Source organism: Aquarana catesbeiana, linkage group LG02 (assembly GCF_042186555.1).
Source record: "Aquarana catesbeiana isolate 2022-GZ linkage group LG02, ASM4218655v1, whole genome shotgun sequence".
In the NCBI taxonomy this organism is placed as follows: Eukaryota; Metazoa; Chordata; class Amphibia; order Anura; family Ranidae; genus Aquarana; species Aquarana catesbeiana.
Genome location: NC_133325.1, coordinates 753475490 through 753496148, shown reverse-complemented (window position 1 = coordinate 753496148; position 20659 = coordinate 753475490). Strand labels below are relative to the sequence as shown.

The window sequence follows — 20659 nt, the reverse complement described above, 5'->3', positions numbered from 1 at the left end:
TGGGCACAGGGAGCTGTGACTCGGCTCGGGTGCCCCCATAGCAAACTGCTTGCTGAGGGGGGCACTCGACAGGAGGGAGGGGCCAGGAGCAGCGAAGAGGGACCCGAGAAGAGGAGGATCCTGCTGCCCTGTGCAAAACCAACTGCACAGAGCAGGTAAGTATAACATGTTTGTTATTTAAATTAGAAACAAAAAAAAACGAGACTTTACAATCACTTTAAATCCGATTGTGGCATCACCTTAAACAGGCCGTTCATGCTTGAAAACCCTCCAATGTGGCTGAATTAAAACAATTCTGCAAAGAGAGGGCAAAAATTCCTCCACAGCGATGTTAAAGACTCATTGCCCGTTATCCCAAACCATAGATTGCAGTTTTTGCCGCCAAGGGTGGCACAACCAGTTATTAGGTTTAGGGGTGATTAGGTAGGTTTGGGCAGCTTTTTTCCCTTAAATAAAATCATCATCTAAAAACAGCATTTTTTTTTAATCAGGCTATCGTTGTGTAATATTAAATTTTGTTTGATGATCTGAATATTTAAGTGTAACAAATATGCAAAAAAAAAAAAAATCAGGAAGGGGCATATACTTTTGCACAGCACTGTATAGTGGTGGTTACTGGAGGAATGTTCCCTTACATTGGTGGTCAGTGAGGAAAGGCCCCCTGACTTTGGTGCTCAGTGGAGAAACATCTCAATACATTGTTGGGTCAGTGGGAGGCATGCCTCCTTAAGAATTTTTGGGCGTTTCCCCGTTGCTCAGGTGTGTATGTAGCTTAACAAATGGCTAAGAAGATCATTTGTTGCCAAAGCTCCTCACTTGAAAGTAGAGAGGAGAGGCTAAGGTGCTTCCATGCCACCAACTTGACCGAGTGATGTTCAGTTGCCAGATTCAATCCATAACGACATGAGGCCCTTATGCCAAAGAAGCATATGGAAAGAGACAACTTGTGATTGTATGTATATTGGAAAGTAAATGGAAAAGGGTTTCAGTATATCCCTCTTGTACACCCCAAATAGGGGAACGTAAACGAGAGAGGTTAATGGCATCTGTCAGCAGGTGTGTTGCAGGGGTCTTGCTGAAGGTCTTAGAGGGTAGACATCCACGGGTGTGAAATTTCAGAGTATACATCTATTCACATGAGACTAGAAAAGGGAGAGAGGAAGAAAGAAAGGAAGAAGAAAGGTAAGAGAAGTAGGGGAGAAACGTAGAGAAGAACTGGGTGTGGGTAGGGAGTATACTGTCTGAACCCAGTATTTGGAAGGTCCTTAGTCAAAAAAAGCCAGTTTGAAAGCGTGAGGAGTCCAAAAAGAGTATCCAGGTAGACCATGTGGCCATGTAGACATAGAATATGTCATGATGTTGTGCTACCAGTTCCTCCAAACGCTGTATACGAGTGAGTTCATCAATCCACTGCGGTCGTGGAGGCATCCACTGGTTGCAATGAATGGACTGTCCTAAACGCAATGCAATGTGGTCACTTTGAGCTACTTAGGTGTGAACAGAGCCAAAATGACATGATCAGTAGACCCATATATATAGGCAGCCTAACATATGTAAATCTCAACTTCTCATTTAAAAGTCAAGCCTTGCCCCTTCCATCTTTCAAGCCTACTTATTGGCTCTTCAATTTAAAGAGGTGGAAGAGGGATTGGGGCTTAGCTCTAAAACGTTATGTATGTTAGACCATTCTGATTAACCTGATGATTAATCACCTTTCATATTGGTTTAAAGGTTTGGGATGGCAGCCAGTGAAATCCCTGGATGTGTTCACATTGATGAACAGGTGTGCAATATTCCTTCTGAATTACTGGATTTCAGTAAAAATTACACGCTGCATGTGAGAGTTGAAACGCCTCAAGGAAACATGGAGTTTGGTTCTGTAAACTTTCAGCCAAACACCACTGGTAAGCAAACTCACCATAGATTGGAAAATTTCTTGTCAAGCACAGCATTATACAGCAGCCCACCTTAATCTAAACTGGCTCTCAAACTAGTAGAACAACAGTGTTCATGGTGCTCCTGCAGCAACAGTTTCTCCAGGTGTTGGCCTAGTCCGTGCAGACGGGCATATACCCCTAGTGTGGCCATCGACCTGTTTCTCCCTACCAGCACAGTTAGGGTCATGTATAAGGGGTTTTCACTGCTACTCTTGTATGGGGCCCAGGCCAGCAGGGGGGCCCAGGCAGTTGGGTGAATTGGATGTGGGCACAGCGGGGGCAAATACTGGAAAAGTTCCCCTATATGGCTCTCTCTGCAGCAGCTGAAACCTGCCTTCTACTTCTCTCCCTCCTGCTGGCTTTTAGCTGCTGCAGAGAGAGCAATACAGGGGATCAGTTCCAGTAATTGCCCCCCCACCACACCGATCATCCTCCCTGTTTACCATACATTTTCCTCTGCTGCCCAAGCCCCCCTGTGTGCCCCCCCCAAACCCCCACAGTGCTGCCAGGTTCCCGCCTCTCCTTCCCACCAGCAGCTACAAGCACACAATAAGATCCTTCAGGATGGAGAGTGAGGGAAGGGTCTGGTAAATGTCACATTTCCCAGCCCCCTCCTTTCCTGAATGAACACAATGAGTGTTCCATACTGATCATTCAGTGTTTATTAATAGCTGAAGCATAGTCAACTGTTTTTTTGGGCGGGAGTGGCTGTCAGGTTGGCTGTACAGGGCCCTGTGGTTTCAAACAGCAGCCCAGAGCACAGTGGCCTCCGGAGAATGGAGCCCTGCATTCTACTCGGCTACCATACCATAAGACCTGTGCACTCCTGCACAATCAGCAGGTGCTGGTTACCATCAAAGCATAGACACAGGTTTGGAGGCTCATCCCATCCAATCCTCTACAAAGCCTCCAGGGCCCAATCCAGCAATCCTTGAGAAAGGCCAATTTCCTCCAAGTGAGACACACATCCCAGAACCCCTCAACCTGCAGTAAGAACCCTTTTGTTGACACATTCTTTCTACACCATGATGCAGCCAGCCCTGTCACAGTATAGATCTGTTCGTATCCAACTCTTAACAATTTTATGGGTGCTATATCATACACACCAAGTTTCTGGGCCTTTCCTCAACCCTGCCTAATTGCTCATTCTAGGACTATCCTGCAGAATGTGATGGTACATGTGCATAGACAACTTGTACACACATGCTGGGGACAGTTTGAGCAGGAGTCAATTAACCTGCCAATATATATCTTAAAGTGGATGTAAACCCTCACATATAACCAGTGAAGTGACTGGCCTCAGATATACACAAGGAAGAAACAAATCCTCCTACATAGGTTGTACATGTATATCTGCTGTCTTCAGCTTTCTACACTCTTTAGAAAGTGCAGATCATGTTACAAATCTTGTTTCCTCTTCCAGCAGTGGGTGTGGAGTCTGGGCTTACACTGTGTGTGAGGTGATTGGAAGAAAGGCACAACCCCCCCACCCCCCCAACATAGGCAGAGGAACAAAGAAACTTGCAGAGCTGCAGTCTGAATAGAGCAGCTCCCTGCAAATCTATCTCTAAGTTCCCTCCCGACACAAATTGCCAGCTGCTTTAATCTCCTGTGTCGGAGAGCTTGTCATCAGAGGAACGGAGCAGCAGAAAGACACAGCACTCAGAGCTTTGGAGAGAGATAAGTAAACATTACAGATATATGTGCCTAGATCAGATTCATGAATGGGGTTTACAACCACTTTAGGAGTGTGGGAGGAAACCAGAGTACCTGGTGAAAAGCCATTTAAGCACAGGTAGATCATGCACACGCCATGTAGATTTCAACCAGGGACCCCAGTGCTGCAAGGCATAAGTGCTAAACCTTTTATTTTTCAAAATGTATTATTTATTATTTTTTCTAGCTTTACACATAATGACAATAGTTGATGTTATAGCTCTATTCTCTTTCATAATTGTATTGGTGGTTTTTTTTGAGCCTGACTGCTTAGTGAATTTCCTTCTTCCAAATACATGCTGCAAAGATACTATTATTATAAGTCCATATTACAGAATATTGAAGCAGGGCTTACAATATTCCTAAATAATCTTATATGTTGTCAATTTTACCAGAATGGCCTCCAGCCCCAAATCTTTATTTGGTGCTTGATGATGGGCTTGTTAGAGCCGATATTTCCACTCCAGTACATCCCGTATATGCAAAATATATTTTAGTTCTTCAACACATGAACAGCGGTAAAGAGGTAAGGGGTTTTGTTTTTTTTAGGGGCTTTCTTTATCATCATGAATAGATATATGCTGCTTCTGAGCTCCCTAAGGTGACTTAAAGAGAAACGTCAGTCCCCCAATATTTTTGCCCGCTGCCATATTTGAATAGCTCACCCATGTACAGATGTGCCAAAGGAAACGGGCAAATACCTGCAGCAAATTTAAACATGCGTAAGGGTTTCCCATGCATGCATACACAACAATTGTATCTGGAACCTCGATACCTGCAGCATATGAGTGACTGTTCAGATGTGCCACAGGTCTCTTCCTGGTCCCAAAGACCTGCAGCACATCTGCGCACACGTAGAATTCCGTAGCGTGCATTTGCCTGTCAGTTAGGCTCGATTCACATCTATGCATGTTGCTTTTGAGCATTTCTGCAGTGCTTTTTGCGGTGCTTGCCGCGTTTTTGAACATGCGCTTTTGCCGCGTTTCGCGTTTTTGTTTTTTTTTTTACAGTGTTTTTTTTTTTATACTGTATACAGTGTTAAAGAAAAAGAAAGGAAAAAAAATGTAAAATGCGTAAAAAATGCAGTAAAAACGTGGTACTTGCGTTTTTGGATGCGGGTCCATTGAATTCTATTACATGCAAAACGCTGCATTTTGCATGAAAAAAGTCCCCGACTCTTTCCAAAAACGCAGAGACACAAAATGCATTGATGTGAACATGTTCCATAGGAACCCATGTTAAAAAAAATTCCCATGCATTTCTGCAAAATGCATCAAAAAACGCATTAGTGTGAATAGAGCCTAAAGCTGCCTCCTGAGATTTGTGACATGGACATCCCAGGAGGAGGCGGGTGGAACGGGAGCACTACATCATTCCCACCTATGCAAGATCATTAACTTTTTTATAAAGTAGGGAATCAATATCCTATTGTGGGAGAAGCCAGAAGGAAAAAAGTAATTTTTTTAAAATTTAGGTAAAGGTCTACTTAAGCCTGCCATACCCGGCTCGAATTTTGGACGATTAAATAATGAATTGCATAAAATTTGAGCCAAGGGTGCGCCATCTTGACACCACGCAGCTTGACGAAAGTCGACTGAACAATTGACTTTTTGTCTAAGGATTTAAGGCGGCCTGGTTCAGCAGGGACCATTCGAGATTGGAAGCTTGTATGGGCAGGCTGATTGTACCCAAGTTGATCCATCAACTTGGGTACAACCAGCCTGTCGGATTTTTCTACATACGGTTACTGCCAGAGGCTATAGCTGCTAGCAGTAACCATTGCATTCTGCCGGCTGGGAAAGCTCCTTGTGGCCACCACTGGCAGAATAGAATAGCGCAGAGGGAGGCATTCCCCCATCAACACTGACTGTGTTGATGGGGGGGGGGGGGGGGATCTAACGATTTTTGTTCGGGTGGAAGGAAGGAAAATCATATTATCTACGGCCAGCCTTACGTTAGTAGATTTCATATTTAAATTAGGAGATGAATGGATTGTTAGGTCATTACCAAGGCACCTTCAATTTCTACATGACAATAGGTCACTGCTACACAAGAGAAATTATCTCCCTTTTTTAATTTCTTTTTTTTTTTTTTTTTTGTATTCAAAGTATTAGAACTTCTGTCAGGTTTGTATTGCAGGCTGTCTAATGCCGCGTACACGCGGTCGGACTTTTCGTCTACAAAAGTCCGACGGACGCCGACGGACTAAAGCTGGCTGACAATCCGATCGTGTGTGGGCTTCCCCGGACTTTCAGCGGACTTTTCCAGCCTCAAATCTGACGGACCTTAGATTTGAAACATGCTTCAAATCTTTACGTCGTAACTACGCCGGACCCAGAAATCCGCTCGTCTGTGTGCTAGTCCGACGGACAAAAACCCACGCTAGGGCAGCTATTGGCTACTGGCTATCAACTTCCTTATTTTAGTCCGGTGTACGTCATCACGTACGAATCCGTCAGACTTTTGTGTGATCGTATGTAGGCAAGTCCGTTCGTAAGAAAGTCTGCCGCAAGTCCGCCAAAAGTCCGTCGAAAGTCTGTCGGACAGGCTGTCGGACTTTTGTAGACGAAAAGTCCGACCGTGTGTACGCGGCATAAGGCTAAGGACACTGTTCGAATCTCAGCCAGTTCAGCAGGAACCAGCCGAGATTCAAACCATAGAGGGGAAGGCTAAATGTACCAAGTTAAACGATTAATCAGCTTTGGTAAAACCAGCCTGCCGGGTTCTCTTGCATTTATCACTAAGAGCCCTTGCACACTGAGGCGGTTTGCAGGCGCTATTGCGCTAATAATAGCGCCTGCAAACCGCCCCGAAAGTGCCGCTGCATGTATTCCTGTGTGAAAGCCCCGAGGGCTTGCACACTGGAGCGATGCTCTGGCAGGACGGTAATAAAAGTCCTGCTAGCAGCATCTTCGGAGCGGTGAAGGAGCGGTGTGTATACCGCTCCCTTACCGCTCCTGCCCATTGAAATCAATGGGACGGCGCGGCTATACCGCCGGCAATGCGCCTCTGCAGAGGCGCTTTGCGGTGGTTTTTAACCCTTTCTCGGCCGCTAGCGGGGGGTAAAACCGCCCCGCTAGCGGCCGCATACCGACGGTAAAACGCCGCTATTGATAGCGGCGTTTTACCGCCGACGCCGCCCCCGCCCCAGTGTGCAAGGGCTCTAAGGGCTGCTATAGCCGCTAGCGATAATCACTGTCTTCTCCCGGCAGGGACGGCTTCCCCGCCCCCCCCCCCCACGCCAGGAGCAGACCATTGCTCGGCAGGAGGGATTTCCCTGTCAGCACTGTCTGTGTCAATGGGGAAATTGTGCGAATTGTTGCAGGAAAGAAATGCTGCGTACACACGAACGGGATTTTGGTCGCAAAAAGCTATGATGGCTGACACTACGACGAGCTGAGAAAATGAAGTTCAATGCTTCCGAGCATGTGTCGAATTGTTTCTGAGCATGCGTAGGAATTTTGCGCGTCGGAATTGCTACAGACGACCGTATTTTCTGGTAGGATCTTTTTCCGACCGAAAAATTGAGAGCAAGCTCTTAATCTTTTGCTGGCTGGAATTCGGCCAGCAAAAGTCTGATGGAGCATACACACCGTCGCATTTTCCGACCAAAAGCTCTCATCGGTCTTTTGCTGGCTGAATTTCCGATCGTGTGTACGCGGCATAAGAGAGATTTACCATCTGTATTCGTTCTAAGAACCATTGTTACCAGGAACATGCATCCTGTTCAGTCTATGTCTGCCTTTGTTAGAAGAAAGATGTGGATCAGAAACATTTGGGAACTATGAAGGATCTCTTTATGAAGGCAATGGGGGTTATTTACTAAAGGCAAATCCACTTTGCACTGCAAGTGCACTTGAAATTGCACTTGGAAGTGCAGTCGCTGTAGATCCAAGGGGTAGATGCAAGGAGAAAAAAAAACAGCATTTTATCTTGTACATGATTGGATGATAAAATCAGCAGAGCTTCCACTCATTTCAGATCTACCCCCCTTATGCCGTGTACACACGGGCGGACTTTTCGGCATCAAAGGTCCGACGGTCTTTCCGACTGACTTTTGACGGACTTCCGACGGACATTCGCACGAACGGACTTGCCTACACACGATCACACCAAAGTCCGACAGTTTTGTACATGATGACGTACGACCGGACTAAAATAAGGAAGTTGATAGCCAGTAGCCAATAGCTGCCCTAGCGTCGATTTTCGTCCGTTGGGCTAGCACACAGACGAGCGGATTTTTCGACCGGACTCGAGTCCGTCGGAAAGATTTGAAACTTTTGAAATCTAAAGTCCGTCTGATTTTCGACCGAAAAGGTCCTCTGCAGGTCTGATGAAGCCCACACATGGTCAAATTGTCAGACGGGTTCGTCCCGTCGGACAAGTTTGGTCGAAAAGTCCGGCCGCGTGTACACGGCATAAGATTTTTTAGCGACTGCACTTCCAAGTGCACTTGTAGTGCAAAGTGGATTTGCCTTTTGTAAATAACCCCCAATGTGCCATTCTTCCTTGATACATCCACAATGTTGATGATTTATTGAAAGACTTTATTGAGACAAGGATGATGGGCTGACCAAAGATGTTTCAGATCTTCAGTGCCTTGAAAAAGTATTCATACCCCTTGAAATTTTCAACATTGTGTCATGTTGCCATCAAAAATGTAAATGTATTTATTTGTATTTTATGCGATAGACCAACACAAAGTGCACATAATTGTGAAGTGGAAGGAAAATGATAAATGGTTTTCCAAATTTTTACAAATATGTGAAAAGTGTGGGGTACATTTGTATTCCGCCCCCCTGAGTCAATACTTTGTAGAACCTCTTTTCAGTGCAGTTACAGCTGCAAGTCTTTTTGTGGATGTCTCTACCAGCTTTGCACATCTAGAGTGAAATTTTTGCCCATTCTTCTTTGCACAATAGCTCAAGCTCTGTCAGATTGGATGGAGAGCGCCTGTGAACAGTAATTTTCAAGTCTTGCCACAGATTCTCAATTGGATTTAGGTCTGGACTTTGACTGGGCCATTCTAACACATGAATATGTTTTGATCTAAACCATTCTATTGTAGCTCTGGCTGTATGTTTAGGGTCGTTGTCCTGCTGGAAGGTGAACCTCTATCCCAGTCTCAAATCTTTTGCAACACGTTCTCTTCTAAGATTACCCTGTGTTTGGCTCCATCTATCTTTCCATCAACTCTAAGCAGCTTCCTTGTCCCTGCTGAAGAAAAGCATCCCCACAACATGATGCTACCACCACCATCATGTTTCACAGTGGGGACGGTGTGTTCAGGGTGATGTGTAGTGTTTGTTTTCTGCCACACATAGCGTTTTGCTTTTAGGCCAAAAAAGTTCAATTTTGGTCTCATCTGACCAGAGCACCTTCTTCCACATGTTTGCTGTCCCCCAAATGGCTTACTTATGACTTTCTTTCAACAATGGCTTTCTTCTTGCCACTCTTGCACAAATGCCAGATTTGTGGCGTGCAAGACTAATAGTTGTCCTGGGGAGAATCTGTCCAACCTGAGCTGTGGATCTCTGCAGCTCCTCCAGAGTTACCATGGACCTCTTGGCTGCTTCTCTGATTAATGTTCTACTTGTCCGGCCTGTCAGTTTAGGTGGACGGCCATGTCTTGGTAGGTTTGCAGTTTTGCCATACTCTTTGCATTTCCGGACGATGGATTGAACAGTGAATGCTTCATAAGATGCTCAAAGCTTGGGATATTTTTTATAACTTAACCCAGCTTCAAACTTCTCCACAACTTTATACCTGACCTGTCTGGTGTGTTCCTTGGCCTTCATGATGCTGTTTGATCACTAAGGTTCTCTAACAAACCTCTGAGGGCTTCACAGAACATACTGAGATTAACATACACACAGGTGGACTCTATTTACTAATTAGGTGACTTCTGAAGGCAATTGGTTCCACTAGATTTTAGTTAGAGGTATCAGAGTAAAGGGACTGAATACAAATGTACACCACACTTTTCAGATATTTATTTGTAAAAAAAATGTTGAAAACCATTTATCATTTTCCTTCCACTTCACATCACAATTATGTGCCACTTTGTGTTGGTCTATCACATAAAATCCCAATAAAATATATTTAAGTTTTTGGTTGTAACATGACAACATGTGAAAAATTTCAAGGGGTATGAATACTTTTTCAAGGCACTGTATACATGAATGGGGCCATGCATGTAATCCCTACATCACCCAATGTTCATGCTAATGGCTTATGTTTGTATGGGGTGGGAGCAGCACATTACTTACAAAATTGGTTATTGATTGCCAGAACCTTCTTTGTGTTTTAGAAGACAATGAAACCCCCCCTGAGCTCTTGTCAGATATTGTATAGTGAACTTCATGATGATGGGATGTATTGTCTGAGGGCTCAGGTCTATGATTTGCAGGTGAACAAATCCAGTCCCTTCAGTTCAGCACGCTGTTTTAAAAAGCCAAAAGGTAAGTTGTATGTGACATGGCAAACCGAAAACACTTAAAGGGGGACTCCTGTTAAACTTTCTGTGGTATTAGAGCGTTCGGTCACTGATTCTCTGAGTTTGCAGATTTGATTGCACAGTTGTGTTTTGTGCCAGAACTCTGACATTAAATATTACAACTGTTTTCTTGGAAGTGTATGTTTTTTTTTTTTTTCTTTTAATGTATTGAATATAGTAAAACATGGTTAACCTCTTAATGCCAGTGTAGCGCATACTGTATATGCGCGGTGGGTGGGCCTTAATGCTAAGTATGTAGTGTAAGAGCCTGCTTAGTTGGATATAAATCAATTGGAAAGTTTTTATTTCTTATACACAGTTTTGGTAAATTGAAAGTTGATTGTATGAATGGATAGATTGTAGCATGTATTGTATGGTGACCTTAGTCTATGTTTTACACACAATACCCAATAATAATGTACTGAATCCTTGGAGAACCTGTATTTACTGATGAAGAATTAATGACAGTCAACATTTTTATAGCTTCTATACAAATATCACTGTATTTAAAACTGAAATTCAGGTATGGAATATTTTACATACTTACATTAATCCAAGCTGTACCAATGTAGCTACCGTATTTATCGGCGTATAACACGCACCCCAATTTAAGAGGGAAGTTTCAGGAAAATAAACCACTTTGAAGCAAAATAATGGTCAGTGAGCATCAATGCAGCCTGATTAGTGCCCATCTGCAGCCTGATTAGTGCCCATCTGCAGCCTGATCTGTGCCCATCTGCTGCTTCAGTGCAGCCTGATCTGTGCCCATCTGCAGCCTGATCTGTGCCCATCTGCAGCCTGATCTGTGCCCATCTGCAGCCTGATCTGTGCCCATCTGCAGCCTGATCTGTGCCCATCTGCAGCCTGATCTGTGCCCATCTGCAGCCTGTTCTGTGCCCATCTGCAGCCTGATCTGTGCCCATCTGCAGCTTCAGTGCAGCCTGATCTGTGCCCATCTGCAGCTTCAGTGCAGCCTGATCTGTGCCCATCTGCAGCTTCAGTGCAGCCTGATCTGTGCCCATCCGCAGCCTGATCTGTGCCCATCCGCAGCCTGATCTGTGCCCATCCGCAGCCTGATCTGTGCCCATCTGCAGCCTCTTCTGTACCCATCTTCCCCCATCAATGCAGCTCACCATCTCTCATCTCTCGCAGGAAATCACCGAGCAGTCATCTGTTTAGAGGGCTCTCAGTTGGCAGTCACATACACAGTTACGCCTCCGCCATCCGCATTGGACCAACTCCTGTGATAGACAGAACAATGGTCCAATGCCGGTGGCGGAGGCAGAACTGTGTGTGTGAGTTGCGAGCCGACTGAGAGCTGAGCGGAGAGCCGAGTGGAGAGAAGATGACGGCTCGGTGAATTTCATATAACTGGACCAAAGACACCTGAAAGAAAGGAATGGATGCCGATTTTTTTCTTTTTTGTTTGTTTTAGAAAGGAGCACCATAGCTGCTTGAAAAAATTGACTTCAGCAGCAGTGCGACCCAGTCCATATTTTTGAGTGGGCCGATAAATAGTGTAAATATCCTCTCGCCTACCGTATAAAAATGACTTAAGTGTTTTCTTCTTTATATTTTTATAAAAAAAAGGTGATTGATGGACCATCCGCTTCACTATACAGTAGCAGAATACAAGAACAATATGTTTGCATATAAAAACCCGATTTGATTGGTTTATATCTCACTTCACAGTACTTCCAGAGAATTTACGAGTGGAAGGAATAAACACAATCTACCTGCTAAAATGGGACTGGGACTATCACAAAAACCCGAATGTGACATTTTCAGTGCAAACAAGGTATGTAAAACCCAACCAATGTTCATTTTTATAATCCCTTAAAGCCTCACTCTCAACTTTTTTTTTTTTTTTTTTTCTGAAAAGGTCCTTCAGGTGGTTAATAAAAAAAAAATTCAGCTCAGGCTGCAATACTTACCTTGTTTTCTGTGCTGCCCCCTGCAGTGATCCCTTTCCACAACTAGATGTCCTCAGTCTTCATAGTGTGGGTTTGATTTGCTAAAACTGGAGAGTACGAAATCTGGTGCAGCTCTGGTAGCCAATCAGCTTCTAAAGCCTAGTACACACCTCCGTGTTTTTTTTTTTACTGACAGCTCAGGTCAGAGCCACTGTACTAATAATCCAACGTTAGTACAGTGCTCTCCCCTGCTGTGCTATTGTGTTCTGACAGGGGGGCACCCCCTCCCTGCCAGAACACTAAAGGCAGCTCTCTCAGCCATTGGCCGGCGTCAGACTGGCTGCCATACACACGGGCCGAATGTCGGCTGATTTCTAATAAACTGGCCCACATTCGGCCTATGTGACTGGCCCCCAGCCCCCGTTTTACTCACCAGCGCCCTGTATTTCCCTCGCTGGAGACGCGCTCTTCCCCTCTCTCCATTGTCTTGGCTCTTGATTGGATAGATTGATAGCAGTGCAGCCATTGGCTCCCGCTGCTGTCAATCAAATCCAATGACACCGGGGGGCGGGGCTGAGTCCGGCATTTGTGCGTCTATGGACGCAAATGCTGGACTCGGGAGCGCGCCCGCAAGGTAACCCCCCGGTAGAGAGCTTCTTCTAGGGCAGTGATGGCGAACCTTGGCACCCCAGATGTTTTGGAACTACATTTCCCATGATGCTCATGCACTCTGCAGTCTATTTGAGCTTCATGGGAAACGTAGTTCCAAAACACCTGGGGTGCCAAGGTTCGCCAACACTGTCCTGGGGTGTTATACAATGCGGGGAGGAGCTACCAGCGCCGTCGGGGAACCCCAGAATTCGAGGATCGGAGCCACTCTGTGCAAAACGAACTGCACAGTGGAGGTATGACATGTTTGTTATTTAAAAAAACAAAAAACGTAGTTTTACAATCACTTTAACTTCAGCTTGTTCATTTAAGCTTTGACAAAAAACTTGGGAGCTGATTGGTTTCTATGCAGAGCTGTACCATAATTTGCACTCTTCAGTTTTAGTAAATCAACCCCGATGTGTCTTCAATCACAGTCTTTAGAGGTCTTCAGTGTTCACTGTGTTTTCTCAGTCTTCCCAACATCACTCATCCCGGGGGACTGAGGACATACTGTGAGTGTAATGATGCAGTGATCAGTGCTGACATAATTACATCTGAAGCTTCAGGCTCACTACAGACATCTGAGAAAGGCAGCGATCCAGTCATACAAACTTGGAAATAGATCTTAGGCTGTTATTTACACAAAGGGCGTATTATAATACCAACTTTGCTATGTTTTCCTGCAAACATTTCCCTTTTTATGCAGTTTTAAAAACTCAACTCCAGCAGCAGATAGAAATGGATATCTTTAGCACCATTAAATCTGATGTTTAATCTGTTTTTATTTTGCCTATCCTCCTCGCCCCCCCCCCCCACCCCCCCCCCCCCGATCAATGTGCCAACGACATTTTTAAATAAAACCATTTTTATTATTTACCTTATTTATTAACATTATTACTGGGTTTCTGTTCTTCTCTGCACAATGGTGGCAGATCATGGCTGGTAGGAGGAGCTAGGGTGCTGTACATGACTTCCTAGACACATCACAGCACCCGTTTTATGTAATGAGGGAGCTGGAACAGACAAAGGTGGGTGGGAATGAATAAGGAATTATAACAGGGAGATCTTACTATTGGAGTAGACAAGAAACATAAGCCAGATACTGATTCAGTCCATCAGGTTCCACCTATAACTTTTTTTTTATCATTACACTTTTAAACTGCTTTTTTCTTTTCCTCCATTCACCTTATGTTCATAGGTGTGCGCAGCCTAATGCATTAGGGTGTGCACCCTTAAGCTCAAACATACATGCATGTGTATGTATCTACATATATATGACCCCAGCACATTGATCTCTCTGCTGGCACAGTGAAAGAGAAAAGGATAAACACTTCTCTTATGGCAGAGCCGGTAAGAGGGAGATCTTTCCCATGTTCCTGTTGCTACACAGAACGATAACAATAATGCGCATGGGGGGATTAGGGTGTGCCTGGGCACACCCGACACACCCTGTGCGCACGCCTATGCTTATGTTTTATGAATACTTTATTCCTTGTGTGGAACTAAGAATATTTTCCTCCTTGTTTTTTTTTTTTTTTTTAAAGCTTCAATTCTCAGAATAATTGGAGTATACTGAAAGGATGTGAAAATATCACCACTCCGGAGTGCAATGTGTCCAGCTTATATTTCTATTTAAATTCGAAGTTACTTGTTTCAGTTTACAATGCCAAAACAGATGAACACAACTCCAACGTGGTCGTTTTTAATCCCATGGAAGAGAGTAAGTTGCCATAAATATACCTGTAAAGAAATTCTCTGGTAAATTTGCTTGTGCTTTGTGTATCACACTTAACCAGTCTTAGGGGTCTATGTATAGAACGTTCGCAGTGCGAATGCCTAACTATTTGCATGGCCACCACAAATGTCTGCCATATGCCATGTTTGTAATACTAATATCCCTTAAGCCCCATACACACTATCAGTTTTTCTGCTGAGTTTTTCCTTCAGATTTACCAAAACCATGTCGTGCAAGGGTCTGCCTGATTGCATACACATTGAAACTCCTAAGGTTTGACCTCATATTATATGGTTTGGTAAATCTGAAGGACAAACTCAGCAGAAAAATTGATAGTGTGTATGGGGCTTAATGATCATCAGCTCCATCTAGTGACCATAATGTAGAATTGTTTAACCACTTGATCACTGGGCACTTAAACCCCCTTCCTAACCAGACCAATTTTCAGCTTTCGGTGCTCTCACATTTTGAATAACAATTACTCAGTCATACAATACTGTACCCATATGAAATTTTTGTCCTATTTTTCACACAAATAGGGCTTTCTTTTGGTGGTATTTAATCATCGTTGGTTTTTTTATTTTTTGCGCTATAAAAGAAAAAAGACCTGAAAATTCTGTAAAAAATGAATTTTTTCTTTGTTTCTGTTATAAAATTTAGCAAATTAGTAATTTTTCTTCGTAAATTTTGGCCAAAATTTATACTGCTACATATCTTTGGTAAAAATAAGTACAACTTGGTGTATATTATTTGGTCTTTGTAAAAGTTATAGAGTCCAAAAGCTATGGTGCCAATATTTGAAAATTGATCACACCTGAAGTACCGCCTATCTAATTTCTTGAGACCCTAACATGCAAGAAAAGTACAAATACCCCCCAAATGACCCCTTTTTGAAAGGAAGACATTCCAAGGTATTTAGAAAGATGAGTTTTTTTGAAGTTGTCATTTTTTCCCACAATTCTTTGCAAAATCAAGATCTTTTTTTTCTTTTTTTTTTCACAAAATTGTCATATTGGCAGGTTATTTCGTACACACAGCATATGCATACAACAAATTACACCCCAAAACACATTCTGCTATTAGGCCCCTTTCACACTGGGGCGGTTTGCAGGCGTTATTGCGCTAAAAATACCGCCTGCAAACCGCCCCTAAACAACCTCCGCTGTTTGTTCAGTGTGAAAGCCCGAGGGCTTTCACACTGAAGCGGTGCGCTGGCAGGACGGTAAAAAAAGTCCTGCGAGCCGCATCTTTGGAGCGGTGAAGGAGCGGTGTGTTCACCGCTCCTAAACCGCTCCTGCCCATTGAAATCAATGGGACAGCGCGGCTATACCGCGGCTATACCGCGGTAATACCGTGGCCATAGCCGCGCTGTACGAGCGGGTTTAACCCTTTTTCGGCCACCAGCGGGGGTTAAAACCGCACCGCTAGCGGCCGAATACAGCCGCAAAAACTACGGTAAAACAGCGCTAAAAATAGCGCTGTTTTACCGCCGACGCCCCCACCGCCCCAGTGTGAAAGGGGCCTTACTCCCAAGTACGGCGATACCACATGTGGGAGACTTTTACACAGCCTGGCCACATACAGAGGCCCAACATGCAGGGAGCACCTTCAGGCGTTTTGGAGCACCCAGGCCAATTCTGACATTTCTCACCTACATGTAAAAATCATCATTTATTTGCTAGAAAATTACATAGAACCCCAAAACATTATATATGTTTTTTAGCAAAGACCCTAGAGAATCCAATGGCGGTTGTTGCAACTTTTTATCTTGCACGGTATTTGCGCAGAAATTTTTTGAACGCGTTTTTTTGGGGAAAAAAACGGTTTTGTGCTTTAAAAAAAAACAAAACAGTAAAGTTAGCCCAATGTTTTTGCATAATTTGAAAGATGAAGTTATGCCGAGTAAATAGATACCTAACATTTCACCCTTCAAAATTGCACACGCTCATGGAATGGTGCCAAACTTCGCTACTTAAAAATCACCATAGGTGACGCTTTAAAATTTTTTACTGGTTACATGTTTTGAGTTACAGAGGAGGTCTAGGGCCAAAATTAATGCTCTCGCTCCAACGTTTGCAGCGATACATGTGTGGTTTGAACACCGTTTTCATATGTGGGCGGGACTTACGTATGCGTTCGCTTCTGCATGTGAGCACACGGATAGGGGTGCTTTAAAATTTTTTATTTTTTTTTATTGTTCATTTTACTTTTTTTTTTTTTTTTTTTTTTGACACTTTTTTCCTAAAAAAAAAAAAATTTTGATCACTTTTATTCCTATTACAAGGAATGTAAACATCCCTTGTATTAGGAATATGGCATGAGAGGTCCTCTTTACAGTGAGATATGGGATCAAAAGGACCCCATATCTCACCTCTAGGCTGGGAAGCCTGAAATATTAAAAAAAAGATCCTGGCTTCGATCGTAGCGGTGAGTCGGTAGAAGCACCGGAGGGGGGGACGTCCCCTCTCGCCTCCCGTAAGAACGATCAAGCAGTGGAACAGCCACTATGATCATTTCTATGGTGTAGGGAATCGCTGGCTGAAAATGCGATGCGCCGGGTCCTCTGGATCCGGCGGTCACGGATGTTCTAGGGTGCGCACCCCAGGGGGCACGCGAGAGCGGGATTCTGGGAGGAAGTCCACTCTTAATAAGCCGACCGCGCTGCAGCCGTCTTTCAGCTATGGGCCGGTCGGCATGTGGTTAAATATTTTAATAAAAGAAAATGATTGCATTATGGCTACTACCATGTTTCCCCAAAAGTAAGAGCTACTGTGATATTCGGGGAGGACTGCAATATAAGCCCTACCCTGAAAATAAGCCCTAGTTTAAAGTAGTTGTAAACTGCTACAGTAGAATCTTCTCTATTACAGTAGTATATAATGTAAAAGGTGTGTGCTTCTGTAATCTGAGTCAAATACCTTTGATACAGGGGCGCTCAGCTGATCTCCCGCTGCTCTCCTCTTCTCCCAGCTGTCAGTAGGGGATCTCAGCCCCCCTGCAGGGCTCGGAGCGGTGGAAGACAGCTCAGCCGTGCCATAGAAGCGCCGCTGCTCTCCTCTTCTCCTAGCTGTCAGCGGGGGATCTCGTCCCCCCTCCCTCTGCAGTGCTCAGAGTGGGAAAGACAACTCCGGCGGGTCACGAAGGTATTTGACACACTTAGATTACAGAAACACACATATTTTACATTATATACTACTGTAATAGAGAGGATTCTAGCATTTTGCGACCACTTTTACTCTGTTAACACTGGGGATTCCTGACAGGCAGGGAGGGAGAGGGGAAGAGGTTCGAACCAAAAACCGGAAAGAATGCTATCGCCATCGCCCCACTGCAGCCCAGGTTCTTCTTTCTCAGTGGAAAATTACAAAATCCCCTTTCCTCAATGCTCTACCCATGCTTCAACTTGTAAGCCTACGTTCAGTCCTTCCTTTCAGTTTAAGACTTAAGGCCTACCAAGTCTCCCCCAAAGCCTCTTCCCAATGAAGGGACACCCTCACTCCTAAGAGATGTTTTTTTCAGTTTGCCTAGCAATGGTGGAAACCAAGCAAAAGGGAGCCATGGCAAAAGCTGTCCTGAAGACCCACACAAGACTAATGCCGTGTACACACGGTCGGACTTTCCGGCATACTTGGTCCGGCGGACCAGAGTCTGCCGGACAATCCGCCCGTGTGTAGGCTCCGGCGGACTTTTCCGGCGGACTTTTTCCCAAAAGCCCGCCAGACCTGGATTTTAAACATGTTTTAAATCTTTCCGTCGGACTCAGTTTCGGGCGGAAAGTCCGCTCTTCTGTGTGCTGGTCCGACGGAAAGCCCGCTCGTGTGTATGCTGGTCCAACGGACCAGATACGACGCGAGGGCAGGGTATTGCATCTCGCGCTCGCTGCAATAGGAAAAACAAATTTTCCTATTGCGGCGAGCGCGGGGCATACCAGGCCCTTAGGGCTGGTATGGATTATAAAGGGAAACCCCTACGCCGAAAAACCGGCGTGGGGTCCCCCCTAAAATCCATACCAGACCCCGATCCGAGCACGCAGCCCGGCCGGTTAGGAAAGGGGGTGGGGACGAGCGAGTGCCCCCCCCCTCCTGCACCGTACCAGGCCGCATGTCCTCAACATGGGGTGTCGGTGCTTTGGGGGAGGGGGCGCCCGGCGGGCCCCCCCACCCCAAAGCACCTTGTTCCCATGTTGATGAGGACAAGGGCCTCTTCCCGACAACCCTGGCCGTTGGTTGTCGGGGTCTGCGGGCGGGGGGCTTATCGGAATCCGGGAGCCCCCTATAAGAGGGCCCCCAGATCCCGGCCCCCCCACCCTATGTGAATGAGTATGGGGTACATGGTACCCCTACCCATTCACCTAGGGAAAAGTGTCAATAATAAAACACACTACACAGGTTTTTAAAATCATTTATTAAACAGCTCCCGGGGGGGGGGATCTTCCTCCGGCTTCGGGGATCCCTCCGGTTCATCTTCTCCCGGCGTCTGGTTGGTTCTTCTCCGCTCTCTCCGGCCTCTTCTCCCGGTGTTCCAGTTCTTCGGCCGGCCCCTCCGCTGTCTTCAGGTAGCTCTCTTGCCAGCGGAGGTCCGGACTTCTGGGCTTCTTGTCTTCTCTTCTCTTCTCCAGATATTGACACGGCGCTCTCTCCGGCTGGACTGCTCCCTGAGGGCTCCGTTGTGACTTATATAGGCGGAGACCCCGCCCCGGTATGATGTCACAGTCCCTGGGCATACTGGGACTGTGACGTTTTAGGGGGCGTGGTCACGTTGACCACGCCCCCTAAAACGTCACACCCCCCATGTTGAGGGCATGCGGCCTGGTACGGTTCAGGAGGGGGGCGCTCGCTCGTCCCCACCCCCTTTCCTGACCGGCCGGGCTGCGTGCTCGGATCGGGGTCTGGTATGGATTCTAGGGGGGACCCCACGCCGTTTTTTCGGCGTAGGGGTTTCCCTTTATAATCCATACCAGACCTAAGGGCTCGCAAGGTGTCAATCTCGCCGATAAAAGCGGCAAGATTGACTTCCTTTTCTAGTCCCGTCGCACCTGAGTCACGTTCAAAATGAACGGACTTGTCCGTGTGTGGGCAAGTCCGTTCATTCTGAAAGTCCGCCGTAACTCTGGCGAAAGTCCGTCGGAAAGACGGTCGGACTTAGCCCGCCGGAAAGTCTGGTCATGTGTGGGCAAGTCCGTCCGTTTTAAAGTCCGGCGCACCTGGCGGACAAAGTCCGTCAGAAAGTGTGCCGGACCAAGTATGCCAGAAAGTCTGACCGTGTGTACGCGGCATAAATCTTCTAGTGATAAGGCTTCACTTGCAGCAGAGCAGGACCCAATTTTTACACCAGTCTCTGCATCCTATTCTAGCTCTATCTGAGGCATGCAAAAATGGCCTACCTGATTAAAGAAGACTTTTCTGCATCTATGTAACAATTCCTCGGCCAACAAATTACTTTAATACAGTCATCACTGTCCAGGGCTCAAAAACTTCTCTACGTTCTTTACCTGAATTGGATTCCAATATGCCTGCCCTAGAAGAAGCAGGCATAGAAGGGAATAGAAAGGACTTGGAGGTGGTGTTAGAGGAGGTCGTGGAACATTTCTCACCCCCCAGCTCCTATGAACCTGTTGTTAGGGCTACAAAGTCAAAGTGTTACTAAACCCAGTGTGTATATGCAGCAAAGCATGCTTGCTATACTCTCTGTGGAACCTAAGGGGTTAATCCTCTGCATTGTGTAAAAAGGGTATTCGATCCTGTCTCCTCTGATCATCTCCTTCTTTCACTGACTCCAATATAAATCCTGATCTTTGCAGAGCCAAGGGACAGGCTTGCACATGCTCGTTTTGGTGTGTTTTTTTTTTTTTTGGGAGAGTGCATGTGATTAGCACAGGGCCAATCAGCACTATCCAGACAGAGGGTCAGGAGTCCTGCATTCTCATAGAACAATCGTGGGAGAGTGAAAACGCCTCCTACAAGCTTTAACCAGACACTTATAGAAGTTACAGGACTGCTCTGAGATGGCAGGCTGAAGTGTGTATGGGGTGAGGTTTTGATAAAAATAGATTAGCAGTCAACTTGCCGTCTAAGAGCAGAGCTGTGCACATTACTTTCTTCCTTTGCCAATGTGGAGTACATGCCCATCCCTGCCTCATACTTGCCCATTCGTGCCTCATACATGCCCATCTGTGCTTCATCTGTGCTTCATCCGTGCCTCATACATGCCC

At 45.5% G+C, this 20659-nt stretch overlaps 1 protein-coding gene across 2 annotated transcripts in view; it reads left to right on the top strand.

Annotated features, from left to right (window-relative positions):
* The window catches only part of LOC141129245 (interferon alpha/beta receptor 1-like), an 86130-nt gene that overhangs the window by 36890 nt on the left and 28581 nt on the right, over positions 1 to 20659 (top strand). The window contains exons 3-5 of one of the 2 annotated variants that reach the window (XM_073617155.1): positions 1732 to 1904; positions 11842 to 11947; positions 14258 to 14433. In XM_073617155.1, coding sequence (XP_073473256.1) covers positions 1732 to 1904; positions 11842 to 11947; positions 14258 to 14433 — 455 coding nt within the window. Of the gene's footprint in view, positions 1 to 1731; positions 1905 to 9716; positions 10115 to 11841; positions 11948 to 14257; positions 14434 to 20659 lie in introns of those variants that run through there. The other variant, XM_073617156.1, reaches the window with a different exon arrangement.